The following is a 25,711-nucleotide window of genomic DNA, read 5'->3' as shown; positions in this document are numbered from 1 at the left end:
TATCAGCTATGTAAACGAATGATGAAAGAAGATAAAAATATCCCTGCATTCTCAAGAAGTCTGAATAGTGGAAATATAGTGCCTCCCTTTAGATAATGAACTGGCATACATGATACCTGGCGCTGCTCTAAATAGAACAAACATCAAAGTGATTTTATGAAGATTGGCAGAGTTATTGACAGTGTGGAAAATAGGCTTAGGCTACAAAGTGATATCAATGTGTTGGTAAAATGGGTTGAGAATAGCAGATGGCACTTAATCAAGATAAGTGTGAGATGATGTATTTTGGAACAACTAATGAGGCGAGGATTACAAAGTGCCCTGAATAATATATCTTGGAACATTAAGGTCTTTGGAAGTATTGAGGAACAGAAGAACTTTAGTGTGCAAGTTCAACGATCCATGAAGGTAGCAGCACAGATAGATAATATGGTTAAAAAGGCATATGGTTTGCTTGTCTTCATTAGTCAAAGAAATGAATACGAAAACAAGGAGGGAAGTTTATAAAAAATATTTGTCATATCTTTCTGGAACACCTTGCAATTTGGTCACTGCATTATGAGAAGAATATGGCAGCGCTGGAAAAGATGCAGTGGAGATCCAAAATACTTACCTGGAATGGAGCATTTATTTCTGAGGTCAGACTGGAAGTGTTTTCTCTGGGGTGGCAGAGGCTAAGGGTGGACCTAATTGTATATAAAATCATTAAGTGTGTAGATGAAGACTGCAGGAATCTTTTCCCTATGTCCGAGGTGAATAATACTAGATGACCCAGATTTAGGGTAAGACATTTACAGGTGATTTGAGAGGGAGGGACCTTTTTCACTCAGTGAGAGACACTGAAGTGAGTCGATATTTCACAGACTTTAATGCGAATGATGTTAAAGGAAAAAAAGAAAACAATAAACACTAGGCCAAACAGGACCATTGACTAAAACACTCAGATGGAAAACTGCGGCTGAAACCAATAGCTAAGAATAAAATGAATACCGCTAGTCTTCAGAGTCAGTTGGCTCGAAAGTCCAATTTCTCAGAGAAGGCCGAAAGCAAACAGGCATCAAAGTGTTGCTGTGCTCTGTCCAAGCACTACAGTGACAAGTATGGAGTTAAATGTTATCACGATTAAATAATACTTAGCTGACATGTGCATATTTTACAAGCGCAATTGCCGTATCTACTGTGCTGCCGAATCCGTGATTGTGACATGGATAGCTTGCAATTGTTGACAGAACAATGAACTCAAATTTGTATCAAGACATTTTACAAAAGAATGCGAGGGTAGCAGTCTGTCACCTGGAGCTTAATAGAAGTTGGATAATGCAATAAAACAATGATCTAAAAGACAAGAGTAAATCAACAACAGAATGGTTTAAAAAGAAGAAAATTTGCATTTTGGAATGGTGGAGTCAAAGTCCTGACCTCAATCCTATAGAAATGTTATGGAAGGATCTGAAGCAAGCGGTTTATGCAAGGAAGTCCACCAACATCCCAGAGTTGAAGCAGTTTTGGCCTAAAATACCTCAAAGTTAATGTGCAGGACTAATCAACAGTTAGCGAAACATTTGGTTGAAGTTATTGCTGTACAAGGGGGTCACAACAGTTACTGAAAGCAGATTCACATACTTTTTCCAACAAATACATGTCATATTGGATCATTTTTCTGAATGACTATATGAACAAGTATAATGTTTTTTTGTGTTATTTATTTAATTGGGTTTTTTTTATCTAGCTTTAGGACTTGCATGAAGAGCTGATCTCATTTTAGGTCACATTTATGCAGAAATAGAGAAAATTCTACAGGGTTCACAAACATTCTAGCACAACTGTATATTGAACCTGCAGTGTCTAGTTGCATGTTCAGAAAGGGGTGTAAATTTGTACTCCTTTGCAGAGATGTATTGAAGTCTTGGTAGATTGAAGATTCAGAGTTACTTATCTAAGGAATGAACTGGAATAATTGGTGGCTACAACATACCAAGCCAAAGTTACTTAGCTTAAGTTTTTATATAATGAGTCATGAAGTTTAATGCAGTAAATTTTCACTAGTGGAAAATATTATAATCTTGGGATTGTTATAAACTGTCAGTGGGTTCACCGGAATCCTTTGTCGGAGAATGTGTGCCATACAACACTGAATGGCCCACATATGATTTAAATTTCATTCTGCATTGATAAGTTTTAATTTCTCAGGAGTAATTCAACTAACTAAATGAAACTGGAGTTTAAAATTAAAAAAAAATGTTTATTATTAACATGATGATCATGAAACCAGTGCAATGTGGTTAAAAATCTCTCTGGTTCACCAACCTACTATCCTTCACTGGTCTGGCCTACATGTGAGAGTAGACTCACTAATGTGGTTGACTGACTTCAAACTTCCTCTGGAGATATAGGGACCAATCCAACAATAAATGTTGGACTTGGCAGAGGTGTCCACATGTGAATAAGTATAAAGCAGAATGGATTGTGAACTGGTACTACATTGCAGAACAATATTACTAAGGTCTTGGTAGAAAGCAGAACAGCCTCAAATCCTTAGAGAAGCAGTAGCATTTTCGTATTTTGTTGGCAGAGCTTTATCACTTTTATGCTGTTGTAGTTGTAGTTGACCATGGAAATAATTAGAATCATAAGACTGTTCTCAAGTTCAAGTTTATTGTCACCTCCCTGTACATATATTCAGGCAAGGAGTTTGAAGAGATTTGGCATGTCAACAAATACTCTCAAAAACTTATATAGTTGTACCGTGGAGAGCATTCTGACAGGCTGCATCACTGTCTGGTATGGAGGGGCTACAGCACAGGATCGAAAGAAGCTGCAGAAGGTTGTAAATCTAGTCAGCTCCATCTTGGGCTTCAGGGAGCAGTATCTCAGAAAGGCAGCATCCATTATTAATGGCCTCCAGCACCCAGGGCATGCCCTTTTCTCACTGTTACCATCAGGTAGGAGGTACAGAAGCCTGAAGGCACACACTCAGTGATTCAGGAACAGCTTCTTCCCCTCTGCCATCTGATTCCTAAGTGGACATTGAACCCATGAAGACTACTTAACTTTTTTTAAAAATAGTGTTTCTGTTTTTGCAGATTTTTTACAAATCTATTCAATATCAGTTATTGATTTACTTGTTTATTTTTTTTCTCTCTGCTAGATTATGTATTGCATTGAACTGCTTCTGCTAAATTAACAAATTTCACATCACATGCTGGTGATAATAAACCTGATTCTGATTCTGAAATGAAGCAATGGACCATGGTACACCCCTCAAAACCTATATCACAAACAGCACGTACACGAAAATCTAATTCAAAATGCATGCATTGCACCACCAGGTAAACGGTGAACAGCTTGCTGGCTTAGTGACAAGACCCGTAGTGTATTCATTAGTCTCACAGCTTGAGGGAAGAAGCTGCTATCCAGTCTGACAGTCCTGGTGTTTCTGTACCTCCTTCCAGACAGAAAGAGCTTGTGGAATGGGTGGTAGGGATCCTCAACAATGCTTCAGGCCCTTCATCTGCAATGTCCCAGTAAATGTCACTAATAGAAGGGAGGGAGACCCTGGTGATCCTCTCAATAGTTTTTTCATAAGTCTTGGAAAGCCAATTTTATTTGTGTTCTTTCTACATAATCTCAATAAAGCTGATATAATCGTTTGGAGCTGTGATTTACTCTTTTACAATGAGCACCACAGAAGTGTAGTGGTTAGTGCAAAACTATTACAGCTCAGGATGTTCTGGAGATTGGGATTCAAGTCCAGCACCCGTCTCTGTATGTCCTCTCTGTGGAATGCATGGGTTTTCCGTAGGTGATCCCATTTCCTCCCAGAGACCTCCCGGGTAGGTTAATTGGTTATTGTGAATTGTCCCCTGATTAGGTTAGGGCTAATCAGGGTTGTGGGGTTGCTGGGGTAGCATGGCTCGAAGAGTTTGAAGGGCCTACTTCATGCTATATCGCTAATAAATAAATAACAATTTAGAGTCAAATTATAAAACAATTTAGTTATTGGTATGATGCACTTTAATATAAAATACTGAAAAACTGATGACTATATTTTGTACTAAATTGTGTTTTACTGGGAAAAATAACAAAATGAAATTGATGAAAGGCTTCCTGTGTGACTTGTAACTTGATTAGTTTTAATTTGCAATCTAAGCTATGTAAATACATTTTACAATAACACTAATTTCTTTACCCTCAAATCATCCCATGTGTATATTTACATTATGAAGTTAGTTAAGAGCTCTCTGCTTATTATTTTAAGTGGCAAACTAGCATGCTGTTCTGAATTTTTTATACCATAAGGATCTGTGATAATGTTCTTTTCTGAATTCTCCATGTATTGGTATGTTTTTATGTGTTGGGTTTGGGTTGGCAGGGAGCACAAAAGTGAAACTCAATATTTGAAATCTTTTCAGGAAGATTGTTATCTCCACTCACTGTCAAGTTGTCCTTTTACTCTCTGGGATATTGAGGTGGTATCACTGATGGTTTATTGTCAAATGTTTGCAAGTACAGGAATTGAATTTCATTTGAAAGTTCTTTCTGAAATAGAATAAGTATATATTATGTTCAGTTTGAAATGCTATTAAACTTAGTTTGCACCAATGCTAATACATGTTATTTAATTAAAATGTCAATTTGTTTTATGTCTGAATTTTTACTCTCAATTAACAAAAAAATCTAGTATTTAAATAACTTCTTTTAAGGTGCCTAAATGCAAGTTAGAATCTTGCATATTTAATATGCTTTCATAAGTTTATCCCAAAGGACAATTGTATAGGGAAATCATTTTGGACAAGGCTGTCTCAAACCTAGACTTTATGGCACCATGATATCACTGTAAAATCCAGAACATGAATCCTTCTCATTTAATGGTGTCTTAAGAAAAAAAAAGTTCTATCTTTGTTTAAATTAGTTGGCAAATATAATGCAGTTTATTCCATTTTGAACATCAGGCCTCCAGCACAAAAACATTGAGATAGACACATCTGTAAACTAGCAGACTCAACAAAAGATTTAGATGTTATTGATAGGATGCTCTTTGTACCCATAAAGACTTGGCAGGAAGAGGAAAGTTATAGAAGGAGCTTTATAAGGATTTATTTTACTAAATGCTACTTCTGGTTGCTGACACTTCAAATATTTGAACTAAGGAGTGTTTCAATCCTGTTAATCATGAGTCTAATTACATCTGCAAACAATATGCAAGGTATCAGAATGAGTCTCAAACAACTTTTACAGTTTGAGCTACATGCCATAATTAGTCTAGAGCTTGCTCTTGAAAAATAGTCTCTTTGAAGGTGCCTTAAATTGTACATTGATAAAAATAAGCTACATTGAAATTGAAGTAACGTGCATAGTAGCCAATCTATATGTCAATAAGCAATATAACTCTGTGTTTTGCTTTAATACTTAATGTGAGAAGCCGGAAGAGATGTGAGTGAAGACAACCTTTCGCAGAGTCCTTGAATTATACAGCATAGAAATTATTCCTTTGGTCCAACTCATCCGTGTTGAGTTCCAATTACATGCGTATTCCTTGTTGTTGATCCTGCTGAACATGGATAGATGTGAGACATGGTATCAGTGTTAAATGTTTATGGGAACTTTCCTTGGGCTGACAGTAAATATGGAACAAAATGAAAAGCAACATTTAATTTAAAATCATATTCCATTGTTGAAGTTAATTTAACTATTACTAAAGAGAATTTCATTTTTACTAGAAAATTTTGTTTATTGTAGGAACTTACTTTATAGGAATTCTTATCTAATTATGTACTATGAGTCTTGATAACCAGTAATTCCTACATTGAAAACAACATCTTTAATATTGGATTTCACATGCTTATAACTAACAATATTTAATTTGGACAGAAATCGAAAGATTATATTTAATTCAAGTTGGAATCTGATTATTAGACTTTTGATTCATGATTATGTTTGCTCTCAATATTCTGCCCAAGTTGTCAGTGTTTCTTAAAATAAATATTTAAATTTGGTCATTAGTCTAGCAGAACTTTAGTTAATAATTCATAAATCTATAAATTGATCTTTAAGCAGTCTAAGATGGATCACCCTATCCAAGATTATAATTAAATTAACTAACTATTCCTGTTACTTTAATTTAGCACATGTGATGAAGTGTGTATACACCTAGCACATTTATTTGAAGTGCATTTTCAGTTCTCAGCACAAGCTTGGAACAGTTTATTTTTAGGAACTAGATTACATGTTTCACATGTTTTACAGATGTGAGAACAATTGCCAAATATATGATATGAGAGCTGCTAAAATTCTCTAGAATCATTTTGCATATTCGTCAGAATATGTAGGTGACATTGTCAAGGCCATATGTATTGCCCATCCTTAATCATCCTGTGAAGATGGCATTTATATAATGGTGTAGAAAATGGACAATTCCAGGACGTTGTCCCATAGACAATGAGAGAATAGTCATGCTTGAAAAAGTCAAGGTAGAGAAAGTATCTTAAACTAGTGGCAGTGGTTTAATATGCTTTCATATGATGCTGTGCATTTGTCATTATGGCTGCAACCATTCAGCTGAAAAAAAAACGAAGCCAGATCTTTACATTCCAGTTTTTTTTAGATTGGGGCCATTCCAAAATGATTTTGAGATGAAGTACTTCCTGAACTGGAGATCCCTGTTGTAGATAATTTAACAGCATAGGGGTACATGAAACTGAGGGGTATAGATAGGGTGAATGCATGCAGGCTTTTTCCTCTCAGGTTGGCCGAGACTAGTACTAGAAGTCATAGGTAAAAGGTGAAAAGGAAATCAGAGGTGGAGAGGGTCAGTAATTTTAAATTCCTGGGTGTCACTATCTCAGAGGAACATCATATAAATGTAATCACAAAGGAAGCACAACAGTGCCTCTTCTTCCTTAGGAGTCTGTGAAGGTTTGGCATGTCATCAAAAACCTTGACAGACTTTGTGTATTGCCTGGCTGCATTACAGCCTAGTATAGGAACACCAATGCCTTTGAGTGGAAAATCCTACAAAACATGGTGGATTTGGCCCAGTACATCACGGGTAAAACCCTCCCAACAATTGAGCTCGTCTATATGAAACATTGCTGTAGAAAATCAGCATCCATCATCCATGCTCCTCACCACTCAGGCCACGCTCTTTTCTCACTGCTGCCATTATGTAGAAGTTACAAGAGCCTCAGGACTCACACCACCAGGTTCAAGAATAGTTACCACCCCTCAATCCTCAGGTCAAGAACAGAAGAGGAGAAGTACACTCATTCTGTTCCTGGTGTTCCCACAACAGATGGTCTCACTTTAAGGACTCTGTATTGTTATTTCATGCTGTTGTTATTTATTCATATTTATATTTGCATTTGCACAGTTTGTCGTCTTCTATGCTCTTGCTCTTTCGTTGATCCTGTTTACAGTTACTGTTCTATAGATTTGCTGAGTACTCCCACAAGAAGAAGAATCTCAGAGTTGTATGTGGTGACATCTATGTATTCTGATAATATATTTTACTTTAAAGTTTGATTAAAGGAGAAACTGAGGAGGAACTTCTCCACTCAGAGAGTGGTGCAAGTATGGAAAGAGCTGCAGTGGAAGATGCAGATTCAATTGTAACATTTGGATAGGTACATGGATGTGAGAGGCTTAGACTACAATAGTCTGGGCACAGGTAGATGGGACTAGGCAGACCAGGTTGGCCCAGACTAAATGAAGTGAAGTGTATCTGTGCTGTAGTATTTCATGACTCTCTGTGATAAACTGTGAGAGTGTGTAGCAATTCCCATGAATTCCCTTATGCTAATGATTAAATTTTTGTTTTAGAGATTTTGGGTGAATATTCTCTAAGGAATAATTCTTTTGCCCTTTTTTGAATAGTGACAGGTGATCTCTCACTTCTGCTTGAATGGGGAGGTGTGGCTAAAGTTCAACAACTCATCTAAATGATGAAACCTCTGACCATGCAGCCCCCAATCAGTTCTCCAGTGGAGTGTCAACCAAGCCTTTTGTTGCTGAGTCTCAGAAGTAGGACTTAAACTACTTCTTCTTCAGAAGTGAAATTATTAATAAATGAGCCCCAGTCAAAGTCAGAATGGTGATTTGGATTTTGTTATGCTTTAAAATGTAATGTCTTCAGAAACAGAGTACTTAGCATTATATTCACAATACATTCTTTTCCCTTTCTCAACAGATTATTGTAACACATTTATTTTATCAATTCATGATGACATTATTCTTAAATCATAAAACCTTTTTTTTATTTTCATTAAATATGGTGCTTCTTCCCACCACTCTCTATTTAGAATACCCCTATTCTTGGATAAGGCAAATATATTCCCCACACAGCTAAAATTGACTTTTCCTTTCATAGCTTTGGCATGCCTAATACAATGTTGCTTCATGCCTTCTGATTGTATCTTCTTTTCTGGAAACTTTGTTTCCCTAAAATTAGATTTCTTTCCAATCCTTTTATGTTACTCTCCAGTGGTTAAAGTCCATACAAGTTGTGGGTGGTGAGGGAATGCACAAGGATGATTGGTTGACATCCAAGTGATATTTTAAAAGAAGAATTTAATTCAGAATATTGTGCAACCTTTTACTTTGGTATTATGTTCAAGAAGATACTATGAGTTGGTTACAAAGCCTCACCAGAAGGGGACTGTTGTGTATTTAATATTGCACGCCTCACTTAAAGTAAAGAACAAACTTTCTAGCCAGGATAAAGAAGAACTCTCATTTAAGACTCTCTTTTCCTTTTAATTAGTTAAAAGCTACAAATCTTAACAGCGGTGATGAGATACTTATAAAATTAACCTAACACAACTGCTGACCTGTTGAAGGACAGCAAGGTGTTTGAGCTTAAAAAAAAAGAACAGCGAGGAATCGTCAAGTGAATGAACAGTGTAGCACGTGCCGAGATAGCTGTGTTAAAAAGGCAGAAAACAGAAGAATTCATTGGTTCATAAACAGTGAATTCTATGTGATAACAATCATTTAAAAAGAGCAGAAATGACTGGCCACATCAGAAAGATAAATGTGTTTGATTGCTCAATAGCTAACTGACTCATGTATATTGAGCTAATTCAACAGTATTTTAATGCAAATGATATAGCCAGTGAGAATCAAGTACTAATTTTGCTGAGAGCATTGGGTTTAAAGACATACAGTTTGCTTTGAAGTTTAACTGTTTTAACCAAACCAGCTGAAATGAACTTTGTTGATATTGTGAAAGCAATGCAAGAACATTTAGATCTGAAGCCACTGTTGACAGCAGAATGCTTGATGCCCCTCCTCCCCTTCTAACCCCATCCCTGATATATTTAGTTTTTTTTTCCCTCCCTTTTTTTTCTTTCTCTCTCTGCCCATCACTCTGCCTGTTCTCCATCTCCCTCTGGTGCTCCCCTACCCCTTTCTTTCTCCCTAGGCCTCCCGTCCCATGATCCTTTCCCTTCTGTAGCTCTGTATCACTTTTGCCAATCACTTTCTGGCTCTCAGCTTCACCCCACCCCCTCCGGTCTTCTCCTATCATTTCGCATTTTCCCTTCCCCCTCCTACTTTCAAATCTCTTACTATCTTTCCTTTCAGTTAGTCCTGACGAAGGGTCTCGGTCTGAAACGTCAACAGAGCTTCTCCCTATAGATGCTGCCTGGCCTGCTGTTTGTGTGTGTTGCTTGAATTTCCAGCATCTGCAGATTTCTTCGTGTATGCCTAAACATTCTTTGTTTATATAATTCATTATGGAGATATATGTATGTGGGTTGCATACATCATGATGCTACCACATGATACCTGTACACCTCATTTAAAATAAAGAACCAGCCCTCTGATCAGGATAAAGAAGAATGTTCAAGGTTTCATAAGCAGAATCAAAAGCAAGGGAAGTCCATTTCAGTGCATGCGGCATATTTGTTGTCTGAGCATTGTCATTTTGGAAATGGTGTTAATCACTGAGAGATTGTTTAGTTTGTGGAATCTTACAAGAAAGCATTCAAAAATGGCTCCAAACTGAAGCACAGCTTACACTTAAAAGAGCAGTTGAGATTGGTGTATTAATGGAAACAGCAGACAGAGACACAGTTGAGTTGTAGTTAGGAATGAAAGTGACCATGAACAAAATTACAACATCTAAGCAGAGACTGGGCTGGCTGAACAAATGGTGTTACTGTTGTGGCAGGGGCTCACATACATATGACCAATGCAGATTTAAAAGCAAAACTTTTAGAAAATGCAACAAAATAGGACACATACAAAGAGCATGTTGGACAGACAAAAATAAATGGACTGCATTTATTAAATGGAGAAAAAGAAAAGCAGGCAAGATGCAGTTTCAAAAGCATACTGTTGATGAAAAATCTGATAATGTTAAGAATGATGCAGGACTGGATAGCCTTGAGATCCATAATGTGAAAAGTAACAAGACAAGCAATATGGCTTGCATCAGAAGTGTATAGCAAATTAATTAAAATAGAATTGGACACTAGCTCAGCTGTTTCAGTCATTCCACAGATGAGTTTGAACAGCATTTCAAAGATATTGAAATGAAGCCTGCAGATATCCAACTAAGAAATTATAGTGAGGAAACTCATGTGAGATTGACATTTGTAACTGTAAAATGCAACAACCAATAAACCACACAGAACTTGTAAATGGTAAAAATAGAAGGACAAGCATTGTGGGGTCGTGATTGGCCAAGCCACATGCAAGCTCGCCTTATAGTATATGTGCAGTCATGTCACATGTTCTGAGTGATGGAAGTGAACATTCCTTTACTGCTGCAGAGAAAAATTATACATAGATTGTCAGAGAGGCCTTGAGTCTGGTTTGGATTGCAAAACATTTTAAGCAGTATTTGTATGGGAGAGAATCTGCCCTCGTTACTGATCATCAACCACTAGAGTCCATTTTCAACTCACAAAACGGTGTTTCACTAACAACAGCAGCAGGAATGCAGATATGTGCTCTGTTTCTTGGAGGACACAATTACAAGATTGAATTCTAGAGGACAATTAATCATGGCCATGCTGTCCCATTTACCCTTGCAAAAGGAAATACCAGAATCATTTACTAAAAAAAACACTTCTCTTGACATATTCTCCCTCACACAGATCAGAAGTCTCCCTATCATAGCAGAGATATCAGAAAAGAAGTCACACTGTCTCAGGTCTACATGGCCACCCAGAATACCCAAATTACTTGGTAGTAGTGGATGTGGCCAGAATTATTCTCAGTAGCCCCCACTACAGCCTCATCCACTGTTGATGTGTTGAGAAGTTCCCTCACAAGGAATGGTGTTCCAGAACACTTGGTCAGTGACAATGGACCGCAGTATGTTATGAATTGAATAAGACACTTTACATTTACACCTTATCAACCACAAATGGCTTGGGGGAAAAGTTTGTCCAGAGTCTCTAGAATTCACTGTGAGCAATGTCAGTGGAACACACTACACTGACACTGAATCAGAAGCTTACCAATTTCCTCCTTGCACAACGCAATGCAACACACTCCACAACCAACAACTCACTGGCTACGCTGTTCATGGGTCATCCCTTGTGTTCATACTTAGATTTCCTCAAAACCAGGACAAACAGCTGAGGCAAATTGAAGTTTCCTCAAAGAAGGAGGTTCAATGTTTCACTCCTAGACAAGCTGACCTGGCCAAGCACTATGTAGGTGATCAAAGTGGGTACTTGGAAAGATTATGGACAGAACTGGACCACTCTTCTACATAGCGGAGATTGTGTCTGATATCTTCTGGAGGCAACACATCAATCAGTTGAGAAGAGCAGAGTCAATTGTTAGAGAAGCAAGGTGGAACCATTGTTAGAACCACTTCCCACAGTCCCAGAGAGAACTCCTATAACCACGATGGATGAGACACCAGAACCTGAGATCATATCACAGCCAAGCAGAGTTTGAATAAGCATCTGTTTTTAATTCATTATGGTTATATGTAAAAAACATGATTTGCATACATTATGACGCGACCATGTGATATGTGAATGCTTCACTAAAAGTGATGAATGGAATTAAACTTGCATCTCCTAGTTCTGTTGTTCTCCTTTGAATTAGTTTAATACTTTGATGTAGCAAAACATAACAGGGACTACTAAGTTTTCTCCTTTATTCTCATCCTACTCCACACCTGTTCATAGACCTGGTGATATGACTTGAATCTTCACAAATGCAAGACAGTGTGCCAAGCAGCAGGTAACCAGCAATATTAACACCTGCTTTACTGAAGTTTTTCACCAGAGGTGTGGAATCACCAGTGGTCTGTCTTCACATTGGATGTGGCAGGTGTGGATTTGTCACATTTGTTTTCTGGATTGTTTAATATAGGCTCCAGCGTAAATGGTGGTTTTGTGTTTGATTTCAATGTTTAAGAGAAATTTGGATAAATGGATGGCTGGGATTTGGAGGGCTATGGTCCAGGTGCATGTTGATGGGAGGAGGCAGATTAATAGTTTGGTCTGCAGTAGATGGGCCAAACCACATGTATGCTGCAGTTTTCTACGACTCTGTGACTTTATAAAGTTACCAAAGCACCTCCCTTTACCATGGTGACTGAGTTAGCATGTGGTCTGGTGCTGAATGAAAACATCATGAATTTTGTCAAGTTACTGGGTTTTGAACCCATGTGATGCAGTGGAAGTAGAACTCCGGATGGTAGTCCCATCTCTGATTTGAAGTGAAGTGCAGTAAGAGTGCAGACAATGGTACCAGACAGACATGGGGAGAGATACAACCTGATCTGCTTGTTTTTACTGCAGGTCTCTGCAAGAGTAAATTGCGTTGTTTATACTGAACTGTACTAAGAGAATGATGTTGTATTGACATCAGGGAGAAATCAAACAAGAGATAAAGAATTTACCTCACTCCTCTTCCCTAAAGGAAAACTGAGGTAAATGGGAATAAATAAAAACACAAAATGCTGGCAGAACTCAGCAGGCCAGATAGCATCCATGGGAGGAGGTAGTGATGAAGTTTCAGGCTGAAACCCTTCATCAGGAGTGAAGTAATATGGGATGGTTGAGGGGAGATAAGAAGTGGGGGGAGGGATGAAGTAGAGAGCTGGGAAGTGATAGGCTGAAGGGAAATGGGCTAGGGGGAAAGGTGGAGAATTATGGGAAATAAAAGAGAAAGAAAGGTAGGGCTGGGGGGCAGATTAAGGTGAGGGGGCAGCTCTCTACTTCATCCCTCCCCCAACTTCTTATCCCGCCCCTCGACCATCCCATGTTACTTCACTCCTGATGAAGGGTTTCGGCCTGAAATGCCGTCACTACCTCCTCCCATAGATGCTGTCTGGCCTGCTGAGACCTGCCAGGATTTTGTGTTTTTATTTATTTCCAGCATCTGCAGATTCACTCGTGTTGCCTTTAAATAGGAATAAACTCTTCTCAGATTTCCAGACAGGTACAGGTATCAATTATAGCTGATGTTTTACTACAAGGTCCACCACCTTCATCAGGAATGGTTAGTAGGTTAATTGGTTGGACGGGTGGAATTTGATACAGAAGGGCTTGTTATCATGTTGTACGGGCATCTCCAAACAAATTAATAGACATAGACTAGATATCATATATTGGACAGAAATAGGTATGAAGAGGCAAAAGCTCAGACTATAGGACGAGCTTTAATAGTGCATGAAGAAGAAGGGAAATTGAAAGCCAGCAAGCTTGAATTTCAAAAAATAGCTCAAAGAACTGCGATTGATGTTAGCAGACTGGAGGCAATTTTTGAGAACGGTCAATTCTTACATACTTTAAAAGAGTGGTCTTAAAATTCTTGGCTGCAAGTCAAGATTTATACTTTCAAGACAAAAATTTGCAGAGCAGAACTACTAGTACTAATGGAAATTTTAATAGACTAGCAGGAAGCAAAGGGAGGAATAAAGGGAGCCTTTTCTGGTTGGCAATGGATGTTTCGCAGGGGTTAGTGTCGGGACAGCTTCTTTTCATGTTTTATGTAAATGATCTGGATGACGGAATTAGTGGCTTTGTGGGCATCTGAGTGGATTATATGAAGACAGCTGGAAGGGCAGTGAGTCTACAGAAGACTTGGACAGATTAGAAGAATGGACGAATAAGTGGCAAATGGAATACAGCGTAGGGAAGTGTATGTCATTCATTTTTGTTAGAAAGAATAATATCATAGACTATTTTTTAAATGAGGAGCAAATTCACAAATCAAAGGTGTAATGGATCTTGGGAGTCCTCGTACAGGATTCCCTAAAGGTTAACTTGCAGGTTGGGTCGGTGGTAAGGAAAGCAAATGCAGTGTTAACATGCATTTCCAGAGGACTAGAATATAATGCAAGGATGTAATGCTAAGCCTTTATCACACGTTGGTCAGACCACACTTAGCTAAGGTTTTAGGCACCTTAGTTAAGAAAAGATATGATGGCATTGCAGAGGGTCCAGAGGTTAAAAAGAATGATTCAAGGAATGAATGGATTAAGGTATGAGGAGTGTTTGATGGCTCTGGGCTTGTACATGCTGGAGTTTAGAAGAATGGTGGGGGGGACTCTCATTGAAATGTATATAGAGCAGACATGGAGAGGATATTTCCGCTAGTGGGGGAGTCTAGGAGCTTAGGGTACAGCTTCAGAATACAAGGATGTCCCTTTAGAACAGAACTAAGGAGGAGGATGGTAAATCTCTGGAATTCATTACCACAGATGGCTGTGGAGGACAAGTGACTGGGTGTATTTAAAGCCGAGGCTGATAGGTTTTTGATCAGAGTTTACAGGGTGATGGCAAGAGAAGGATAATAAATCAGCCATGATGAAATGATAGAGCAGACCCAATGGCCGAATAGCCTTACCAAATCTTGGTTGATTACTCTGCCATCAATCCACAATACAGAAATGACCTGATTTTCTGCTTTTGATGGACCTCAAAGTCCATCTCCTATATAAATTGACTGAGACCAGAAGTTCAGCTTTGTTCATGGTGAACCGGCCAAGTGGGCCAGTTTTTGTGTCAAATTTGAAGGGTCAAGCATGCTATTCCACTGGGAGATTACATCCTATAGAAGTAAGTGAACATGAAGTTCACCATTTACAATTTTTTAAAATGTTATCCAGAATATAAATTGACTGCTTAATGACTTAATAAGCACTACAACATGTTCCTTGTTTCATATAAGTCCAAGTTGCTTTTAGTGCATATGTTGTGTCATTATGATCTCAGACTTCACAGCCTTGGGTAAATGAATTTAAATGGATTTGGTGCCACTGAATGATCTGACACAAGGAATGCAATGGTACAATTGTTTGAGCATTCACCACAAAACAGAAAGCTGCTCAGATTTTTGTTATACAGCTCTTCTCCTTTCTTCATCAGCATTAAGTGTCTTCAACATAACACTCTTCATTGGAGCCATTTCATTAATATAAGCACTTTAAAAATATATAAATGGTATTGCTTAAAAGTGAAAAGCTTTTTGTATTTCATCCACTGAAAATCAAGTATACAGAAACAGAGAGCCAAATCATTAACGTGACTGAGTTGATTTGACATCTGCAAATTGTCTGCAAGGCCCCATCACCAGATCACCAAGCCCCTGAAGTTCTGGAAATTGAGAATGAAATTGCAGGAATGTTCTCTGTTTTTTTGGATGGTCTTATGTTGAGAAGTCCTTGGGAGGCTCCTGGAAATTCACTTTCTTTGCACTCAGTCTTAAAGAAATGAACTTAGTAATTCTTTAGGTTATTTATCCCATTCAAATGCTGAGAAGTAAATTGTATTAGATATGTCATTGCAGTTTTTAATTATAACTTTATGACAATCATCAGTCAAAATATGTGCAGTGCTTTTTTTCTGCATGCTGTGTAAATGGTTCAAGCAGTTTATAAACCATTTTTAGTTTAAAGAAGACTTTTAATATGCATATTAACATACAAAGCTAACAAAATAAAACTTTACCCTACTATGCATGATCTAATCTGCTGGCTGCTCTGCATTCACCAGTTTGGTCTCACGGACCCTGGTGAACAAACTCCTGCCCCTCAGTCTAAATACTGTGCAATTGGGTGTTGGACTTCATAACCAGCAGACCTCAGACAGGATGCACAGCCACTCCACCCTCTCCATCGTCCTCAATATGAGTGCCCCCGAGGGCTGTGTGCTGAGCTCATTGTTGTACACTCTGCTCACACATGACTCACAGCCAAACACCCGAGTAATCATATTGTCAAGTTTGCTGATGACACGATGTTGGTGGGGTTCATCACCAATAATGATGAGACAACCTACAGAGAGGAGATGAAGGAGTTTGAGGCCTGGTGCCAGGCAAATAATCTCTTCCTCAATGTCAGCAAGACAAAGGAGATGGCTATGGACGTCAGAAGAACTCGCACCACTCACACGCCCCTTTACATCAGTGGCACAACAGTGGAAATTGTGGGCAGTTTCAACTTCTCCATTTTCCGCACCCTTTGCAATTCCCTTGGCTATTCGCTCCCACCCACTAATCTTCCTCTTAGCACTTATCCCTGCAAACGACAGAAGTCCTACACCTACCCATACACCTCCTCCCTCACTTCCTCTCTGGGCCCCAAACAGTCCTTCTAGGTGAGAAAGCACTTCTCCTGCAAATCTGTTGGGGTCATGTGTCCAGTGCTTCTGAAGTGGCCTATTCTACATCGGTAAAACCCATTGTAAATTGGGGGTCTGCTTCATTGAGCATCTCCACACAATCCAACACAAGCAGGACTTCCCAGTGGCCTAACATTTTAATTCCTATTCTCATTCCTGTTCCATGATGTTGGTCCATTTCCTCCTTTCATGCCAAGATGAGGCCACGCTCAGGGTGGAAGAGCAACACCATATATTTTGTCTGGGTGGCCTCCAACTAGATGGCATGAATATTGATTTCTGGTAAAGAAATCTCCCCCTTCCTCTATTCCCCACACTGACCTTTTACCTCTTCTCACTTGCCTATTACTTCCCCCTAAACCTCCTCCTCTTTCCCTTTCTTCTATGGTTCGCTTTCATCCCCTATCAGATACCTTTTCATCCAGCCTTTAACATTTCCCACCCAACTGGCTTCACTGATCAGCTTCCAGCTATCTTCCTTCATGCCCCACCTTTTTATTCTGGCATCTTCCCCCTTCCTTCTCAGCCCTGAAGAAGGGTCTCGAAGTTTCACTCATATCATTCTACAGATGTGTAGCAGAAAGCTGCATCACTGCTTGATACAGAAACTGCGCTGTGGCGGACCAGAAGGCTCTACATCGGGTAGACAAAACTGCCCAATGCATCACTACCAGCCTACCTACCTGCCATCAAGAACATATATACCAAAAGGTGCCAGAAAAAGGCCAGTAACTTCATAAAGTAAGACATCCACCCTGCTCATATACTGTCCGATATTCTCACATCAGGGAGGAGGCTGCATAGCATCCACGCCAGGACCACCAGACTCTAAAACTGCCACTTTACATAAGCAGTAAGATTGGTCAACATCTCCACCCACAAACCCATCTACCACTACTTTATCAATTCCTGCCAGTCACCTTGTGTACACATACATCTGGAAACGTCACTTCATGGACATACAATCAATTTATGTATATAAGTTTTTTTGTGTGACACATTGGACCGGGGAGTAAAAATTATTTTATTCCCTTTTATACTTGTGTACTAAAAATGACTTTAAACAATCTTGAATAGAAAGCAAACAAAGTAAAGTCTCAACCTCATATGCACAGCCTAATCTGTTAGCTGCCAGGAAAATGTCACCTCTCCCTAATGCCATCTTGAGCTTTCTCAACTTTGATCACTTTGCACTACAATGGACTTTGTTAATTTTTCTCTCTAATTATGTTCTTTTTTGCATAATTTATGTTTCACTTACATTTTTCTCTTGCGAATGTTGTGTCTCTAGATGCAAGTGTATGTGACGCTGCTCTGAGTAAAGTTTTCATTGTATCTGCACACACAGGCACTTGTGCATGTGACAATAGACCCCTTTGTCTAATTTTTGATTGCAAACCTGTTTAGCTACCTAATATCTCAAAGTACTTTATCACATCAGTTTATATTCATCTTATTATAGAAATGATGATTTTTAAAAAAATCTTTACTATTCGAGTTGTAATATATGGAGTGATTGCCTGCTTGGTATCAAAGATGCCAGACATTACCTTTAATGAAATCGGAAGTGGTGAATTCTTGAGATTTCCTGAAAGGTAATGGTTGAAATGCTGACAGTCTAAGTAAATAATAAATTAACCACACTTTTTGAAGTATCTGTGAAATTCTAAACATCTGAGTAGAATAGCCAGATGAAACAAACGGTTTCTATTTCTCACCTCTTGCTCCGCCCCTTACCCCAATCCAATGAGCAGCTTTCCCTTCTCTGCCTCAGATTTGTTCCCAACCTTTCCCGACCATCTGACAAGGGATCATTGTCTGCAAATTGTGTATTTACTTCAATAAGTGTATAACCCCATTTTTCCTATTTGAGCCAGTTTTCATTGCAAACGGGAACCATATAACCATATAACCATATAACAATCACAACACGGAAACAGGCCATCTCGGCCCTCCTAGTCCGTGCCGAACTCTTAATCTCACCTAGTCCCACCTACCCGCACTCAGCCCATAACCCTCCTGTCCATATACCTATCCAATTTTACCTTAAATGACTCAACTGAACTGGCCTCTACTACTTCTACAAGGAAGCTCAGGAAGGAGGGATATTTATCAGTTTGTAGGCCCATCTTGTATTGTTTCTGAAGAACCATAAAGTCCATTTAAAGTAATCAACTTACAAGTTGATGCTGGCAAACAATTTATTTCTGGACTAATCTTGATGCTGATTGCACAGTTGTGATAATGATGTGTTTGGTATTGTTCCTTTCATCTATTTTATTCTTAGGGCAATGGTATTTAATTTCTACAGGGTTCTTTTTTGTCTGTTAATTTGCTCTTTTTTCAATGCGTGTGTCTACAGATTACACATGAGTTGTCCAGTGAAGTTGCTGAAGAGATTTACAAAGTAAGCCAGATGATCCACTCATTAGCATTTGATGTTATCTTTAATGCAGTTCAGGTTGGTATGCAATAAATGTATGATTTTTTTTACTTAGCCTCACTTCCACATCTGTCCTAGTTTATGTTGCATTCTCTTTTGAACCATTATGGTCAATGTTAAATAGTGATCATAGACTATTCAACATTAAGGGAATCATACTTTTCTTATTTGATAATTTATTCTTATAATTTATTTCTTATTTCATACTTTTTCTTATTTCATAACTTAGGAATCATGGTTGTTTCATACTTTTCTTATTTCACAGAATTGTTCTGCGATCGTTTTTTCTGGAAGATCATTTTGCTTGTTACATCCTATCTGCTTCTCTATCCATTAAGCTTAATGGAGTCAAAATTGTAAAGATCGTGATGCATTCTTGAATTTGTCCCTCTGTCAGGTTTTGGCTGCACTAGACTTTTTTTTACTTATCTGTCATGGTCTGATTGTCAATCCCCTATTTTGCCCCTAATCACCTTTGATTATGACTTGATTCCAGTTGTTAATTTCCCATTTACTGCTAATTTGCTTGATGACGGCACACCTGGTCTCCATCAAGAACTGCAGTATAACACCCCCGGCGTCACAACCACTGGTCGCCAGTTTGTTGGTCTATTCCTGTGTGATAACTTCATTTCCCAACTGATTAGAACAGTTAGTTCTAAGTTCAGCTGCGGTTTCAAGATATTCCATGAAAACCCCGTCTCCCTGTCAAGGCTCCATATCCGTGTCAAGATTCCTCCAGTTAGCTGTTCAACATTCATGTCTGCACTAGCATCCCCAACTCAATCTCCATGCCCGTGTCCTGGGTTCTCCTCAGTCGCTCCATGCAACATTATCATTCATATGTTGACTGTTAAATAATAGATACCGCTCAATGACTACTGTCGATTAAAGGGTTATCATTAGTTCTTCAGGTTTCAATAAATCTGTTCCATAATAGTTTTGTTTAGACAAAAGCCTTTTTGTTTTATTAAATATTATAGAATAGCTTTATTTGTCAAATGTACATTGAAATATTGAAACATACAGTGAACTGTGTCGGGGATGTGCTGAGGCAGTCTGCAAGTGTCGTCACACTTCTGGTGCCAACATAACATGCCCACAGTTACTGACCCTAACTCCTACGTCTTTAGAATATGGGAGGAAACTGGAGCACCTGGAGAAAACTGACACAGTCACAGGGAGAACATACAAACTCTTTAAAGACATTGGTGGGAATTGAACACTGAACTTACAGCTCATGCTGTAATGCATTGCGCTAACTGTTCGCTAGCATGCTGCCATACGGACATATTTCTAAATTCTAGTAAGTGTTCGGAAATGAGAGAAAACTTATAATAGTTTCAATGCATGATTAAAAGAGAAATGATAATAAATAATTTTACAATTCTCTCAACCCTTTACATTGGAAAGGGTACAGAGGAGATTTACCAGGATACTGTCTGGTTTAGAGAGTATGCATTATGATCTGAGGCTAAGGGAGCTAGGGCTTTACTCTCTGGAGAGGAGGAGGATGAGAGAAGACATGATAGAGTTATACGAGGTATTAAGAGGAATAGATAGAGTGGACAGCCAGCATCTCTTCCTCAAGAGTACAAGAGGACATGGCTTTAAGGTAAGGGGAGGGAAGTTCAAGGGGGATATTAGAGGAAGGTTTTTTACTCAGAGAGTGGTTGGTGTGTGGAATGCACTGCCTGAGTCAGTGGTGGAGGCAGATACACTAGTGAAGTTTAAGAGTCTATTAGACAGGTATATGGAGGAATTTAAGGTGGGATGTATGGGAGGCAGGGTTTAAGGGTCGGCACAACATTGTGGGCTGAAGGGCCTGTACTGTGCTATACTATTCTATGTTCTATGTAAATGGCAAAATAACTGATATTCTGATAGATTTACTAGTATTTAGCTTGTAGATTACTTCCTGTTAAAGAATTGCATATAGTAAACTGCATTTTTGTCTCTATATTCTGGTAAGTTCCTTGTTTATTCTTTAGGAAAATAGAAACCAGAGACAAAAGCGAAGTGGGAATGTTAAGCATACCCTGTCCTCTGATCACCTGGTAACTTTGCTGTTGGAACAACAAAAAGACAGAGAGCTACATAGGTAAAAAGGTTTTTGTAATTTGAATAGAGGTCATTTTCCCCTTTGTTCGTGATCTGCCTATCACCATCCGGGGCTGCTTGATGAATCCAGTACTCGAGAAGAATGATCCATTCACCACATTTAGAGACACTGTTTTGATGGTTTTAATTTACACACAAACCATTGTTTTGTTGTTGATATTTATTGCAGTGTAATATTGAGATAGGTATTTTATTTCTTGGTTAAAAATTAAAGGATTTGAATCTATTCATCCTTATTGAAGGTAGTCAAATAACTGTGTGTAATTTAATTCATTTGTCATTAAATAAGCTCAAATCAATGCACAATGTATTGTGTGTGAATATCCCTCTGGCTGTTTCTTTTTCAACCGTACAATTTTTAGCCTTCTTGCCACAATCCTGGCAATGATGCATTGACAGAAGGTAGTAAATTGGGAAAACTTACTGCCCGTTGTGCCCCTGGCATTTAGGGCAGCAATGAAGGTCTTCCATTTCTGGCAGTGTTGAGGGCTCCCTTTATCAGGCCAGTAGTTTACACATGGTTTTCACTACTGTCAGTCATGCAAATCCTGGTTGGAGACTCAAGAATACCATCATACTGGGATGTAGAAGGATTCTTCATTGCTATTTCTGTAATAATTTTGTTTTACTTGTCAGCGTTGTTAGACCTGAGCTGAACTCCTGAACCTGGAGGACCAGTGGACCACTCTTAGTTTGTCCTCTACCCGTTGACCTATTTGGTATGAGTGACTCTACCAAGAGCCAAAGAACAAATCCCTGACTCCAGCCAGCGTAGCTCTCTGGATCATTGAGGCATACAAGCCTCCAATCCACAAAAGGGCTGTGGTGCTCTTGGAGGAAATAGGGAGAAATTCACTATTAAAGATGAGTAAGGCTCTTGCTAACAGAAAAATCCATATTAAAGTCCACGTGATGAAAATCCTTGAGATTTAAAAATAATAGAATTTAAGTCATAGCTGGGAAGACCTACTGTCACAGGACAGCCCTCAAATGGCAAGCTGTACAATTAAGATAAAAGTTCATGTTTCCGTTCATCAAAGGTGTGAACATGATAAAACTAAGGCTAAAGTAAACTTCAATGCAATTAGAAAACATTTGACATTGAGTCCCTTAAGCTACAGGTAGTATAAGCCATGGGCAGGTTGAAACTCTTCTGAAAGCGCTGGGCAGGCAAAGGCAAGCATTCCATCAACGTTTCAGCAGATAGATACAGAATCCGAAATGTCCACTCTACTGGCAAAGATTTCAAGTGTAGCAGGATCCAATAGCAGTGGTGAAAAGTACGACGGTAAAATCTCTCAAAACTGGATTGAAGCAACCTTGGTCTGATCCATGAATCAAATTATACTCGGATATGATATATCATATGTTGTGAATGAGAATTCGATAAAACTTCCCCCATCAGTCTCCCACCCACTCTCCAGTGACAAAGCATTGCATCCAGATTCCCTGAAGCCATTGAATAAAAATAAAAAACAGACTGCAGCTAGGCGAAATTCTGTTCCAACACCTCCATTGACCTCAAATCAGGACACTTCTTCTCTACCGTCCAGCATATGAAAATCAATAGCATTCCTAACACTGTCCTTTTATGAATGGAAAGAATATAGGGCAGTAACAGCCACAATATCAAGCTTCAGTAAATAGTTCACATCCCTTTTAGCATTGCGCTGAAATAAAGATACCGTATCACTGAGCTTAATCGTGACACTAGACTGTCCCTTCAGGAAGTCCACAGCACCCTCCATTGTGCTGTCAGTCTCACAATCCCATCTCACAAGAAATCTGGCTACTAATGACCAATCCTCAATCCTTGGACTGTAGAAATTCAACCAATTCTTCAACTTTATCTCTTCCTCGCATCTCATGTGGAATAAAAAAACTCATGGAAATGAAATTACACAATCACCAGAAACATTTGATGCAGAAGGAGACAAGTTGAACCTATACCCAACCTATTCCCACCTTCCAGTACATGATCTGTAGCCCAGCAAGTCTCAGTGCTTCAAGTTTAAGAATAAATTCATTCCTGGGGGCAGCACAGTGGCACAGGTTTTAAAGCCTCCGCTTCCCAACACCAGAGACCTGGGTTCCATCCTGATCTCAGGTGTTGCCTGTGCCGAGTTCAGTTTCTCCCTGTGACCATGTAGGATTCATCCAAGTGCTCTGATTTCGTCCCACGTCCTCAGGAAATGTGACTTGGTAGAGATCTGTTTTCACTTTGCCAGGAAAGAGTCTTTTTCTGTTGATCAGTGTCAAAAAAAGCCAAATTAAATTCACTGTGATTCATTGTCATAAAACAGTAAAATGTGAAAACTTTCGGGGGGTGGGGGGGTTGAATATTTTGTATAGGGACTGTATATGTACTTTGATTATAAATTTATTTTGAAATGTGGGTTGGTAGGCTAATTGGTCACTGTAAGTCACCCTTACTCTATGAGTGAATGGTAGAATCTGGGGAGTTGGGTGTGGAAGCAGAGAGGATAATAAGTAAGATACATGTAGAATTAATGTTACTAGGAGGTGATGCTTGGCACATATCCAATGGGCTGAAGGTCCAGTTTCTGTGTGGTATCTGTTTGTGACTCTGTGATTCCATGTCTTTATGAGTTCCAGAGTCCTAACATATGTTGTGTAAAAAAATCCCTCATCTCCCTCTAATCTTTCTACCAGTTACTTTAAATTCAGTTATCCTGGTATTTGACCCCCTCAGTCAAGAAATATAGGCCCTTTTTATCTGTTCCATATAAGTCCCTCATGAATTTATATAACTTTAATTAAGTCTCCCCTGTGCTAGCTCTGTTCCAAACAAAAAAAACCAAGACTATCAATCTTACATCATAGCTAAAATTTTCCAGTTCTGTTAATATTCCTGTAAACTCCTCTGTGACCATCTGCAGTGCAGTCACATCCATCCTGTAAAGTGTTGATCAAACTGTGCACAATTGTAATGTACAGACCTACAATGTATGCTGTTCTAACCTAATCTGTCATGTTTTCCATCTGCTCCTCAGCTAACAAAGGAAAGCTTTACAGATGCATTTTTAACAGCTTTATTTACTTGGTCCGATACTTTAGGACAATGAATCTGAAGTCCTTCTGCTGCTCCATGCTTCTCAGACTACTTGCATTTATAGAATATACCCTTGCTGCATTTTACCTCATAAATGCATTGCCCTATATTCCATTTAAAATGAACCCAAAACAACTATCTACCCAGTGAAGCACAGTGAGATGTTCAAATTATTAAAAAAGTGCAGTGAAGCAGTCGAGTTAAAAAAGCACAGCATGTAGAAAAGGAGACAGAAATGATCAAGTTAAAAAGAAAGTCATGGTTCATAAACTTTGAGTAAGGGATGATAATATTCATTAAAAAAAGAGCAGAAATGGCTAGCCACATAGGAAAGATTGATTTATTTGATTGCATAACAGGTAACTGTAATATGTAATTGTGCAATATTTTAAAGCAAGTGAAATGGCCAAAGAGAAGCAAGTATCAATTTTGCTGAGTGAATTGGTTTTAAAGGCTTATAGTTTGCTGAGGAGTTTGACTGTTCCAACCAAGACAGTGCAATTGAGCTTTGCTGATATATTGAAAGTAATGCATGAATATTTAGAACTGAAACTATTGTTGATTGCAGAATGTCTTAGGTTTGATAAATGGAATAAAAAGGAAGGGGAGTCCATTTCAGCTTATGTGGCCGAATTGAAGAACATTGTCGGTTCGGTAATTATGCAATGAGAGATCGTTTAGTTTGTGGGATTGCATTCAAGAATGGCTACTAACTGAAACTCAACATATATTTAAAAGAGCAATTAAAATAGCTGTGTCAATGGAAAGAGCAGATGGAGATGCTAGTCAGTTGCAGTCAGGAATGAAAGTGAAAGTGAGCAAAATTGCAACGTCTGAACAGAAACCAGCCTGGACAAACAAATTGTGTTACCGTTATGGCAGAGGCTCACGTACTCTAAACCAATGAAGATTTAAAGAAAATGCAACAAAGTAGAACACATACAAAAAGTATACTGGGCAGACAAAAGAAATGGACTACACAGGGAAGTGGGAAAAAAAAGTCAAGTTGTAGTTTCAAAAAGACTACCAGTCTGCATGCGGTAATGAAAAGTCTGATAATGATGAGTGTGAATCAGGACTGTGAAAGCTAACAATAGACAAGCAATATGGCTTCTATCAGAACTGAACAGCTAGTTAATTAAAATGGAATTGGTCACTGGCTCAGCTGTTTCAGCCATTTCACAAAATGAGATTGAACAGCATTTCAAAGAGACTAAACTCAAGCCTGCAGATATCCAACTAAGAACTTATACTGGAGGAAATATAACTCCTGTGGGAATGACATTTGTAACAGTGAAATACAACAACCAACGAGCCATAAAAGTGAGGCAAAGCAGCATTGAAGTCATGGACGATTAGAGGATTTGCTGTCTTGAAGCAAATTAGTGTGGATAGACCCCAGGGCTTGACGAGGTATTTCTTCTGACTCTGTGGGAGGCTAGTTCAGAAACTTCAGGAGCTCCAGAAGAGGTGTTTAAA

The 25,711-nt window shown here is 38.7% G+C and overlaps 1 protein-coding gene across 3 annotated transcripts in view; it reads left to right on the top strand.

Moving 5' to 3' along the window:
- The window catches only part of LOC132404747 (uncharacterized), a 77,169-nt gene that overhangs the window by 36,443 nt on the left and 15,015 nt on the right, over positions 1 to 25,711 (top strand). For all 3 annotated transcript variants that reach the window (XR_009515663.1, XM_059989193.1, XM_059989192.1), the window contains exons 9-10: positions 18,958 to 19,056; positions 21,030 to 21,139. Coding sequence is in view for 2 of the 3 variants with exons in the window: in XM_059989193.1 (XP_059845176.1) it covers positions 18,958 to 19,056; positions 21,030 to 21,139 (209 nt within the window). In the remaining variant the exon portion in view is untranslated. The remainder of the gene's footprint in view (positions 1 to 18,957; positions 19,057 to 21,029; positions 21,140 to 25,711) is intronic.

This window comes from Hypanus sabinus, chromosome 14 (genome assembly GCF_030144855.1).
Source record: "Hypanus sabinus isolate sHypSab1 chromosome 14, sHypSab1.hap1, whole genome shotgun sequence".
Lineage (NCBI taxonomy): Eukaryota > Metazoa > Chordata > Chondrichthyes > Myliobatiformes > Dasyatidae > Hypanus > Hypanus sabinus.
This window is presented reverse-complemented; position numbering and strand designations above follow the sequence as displayed.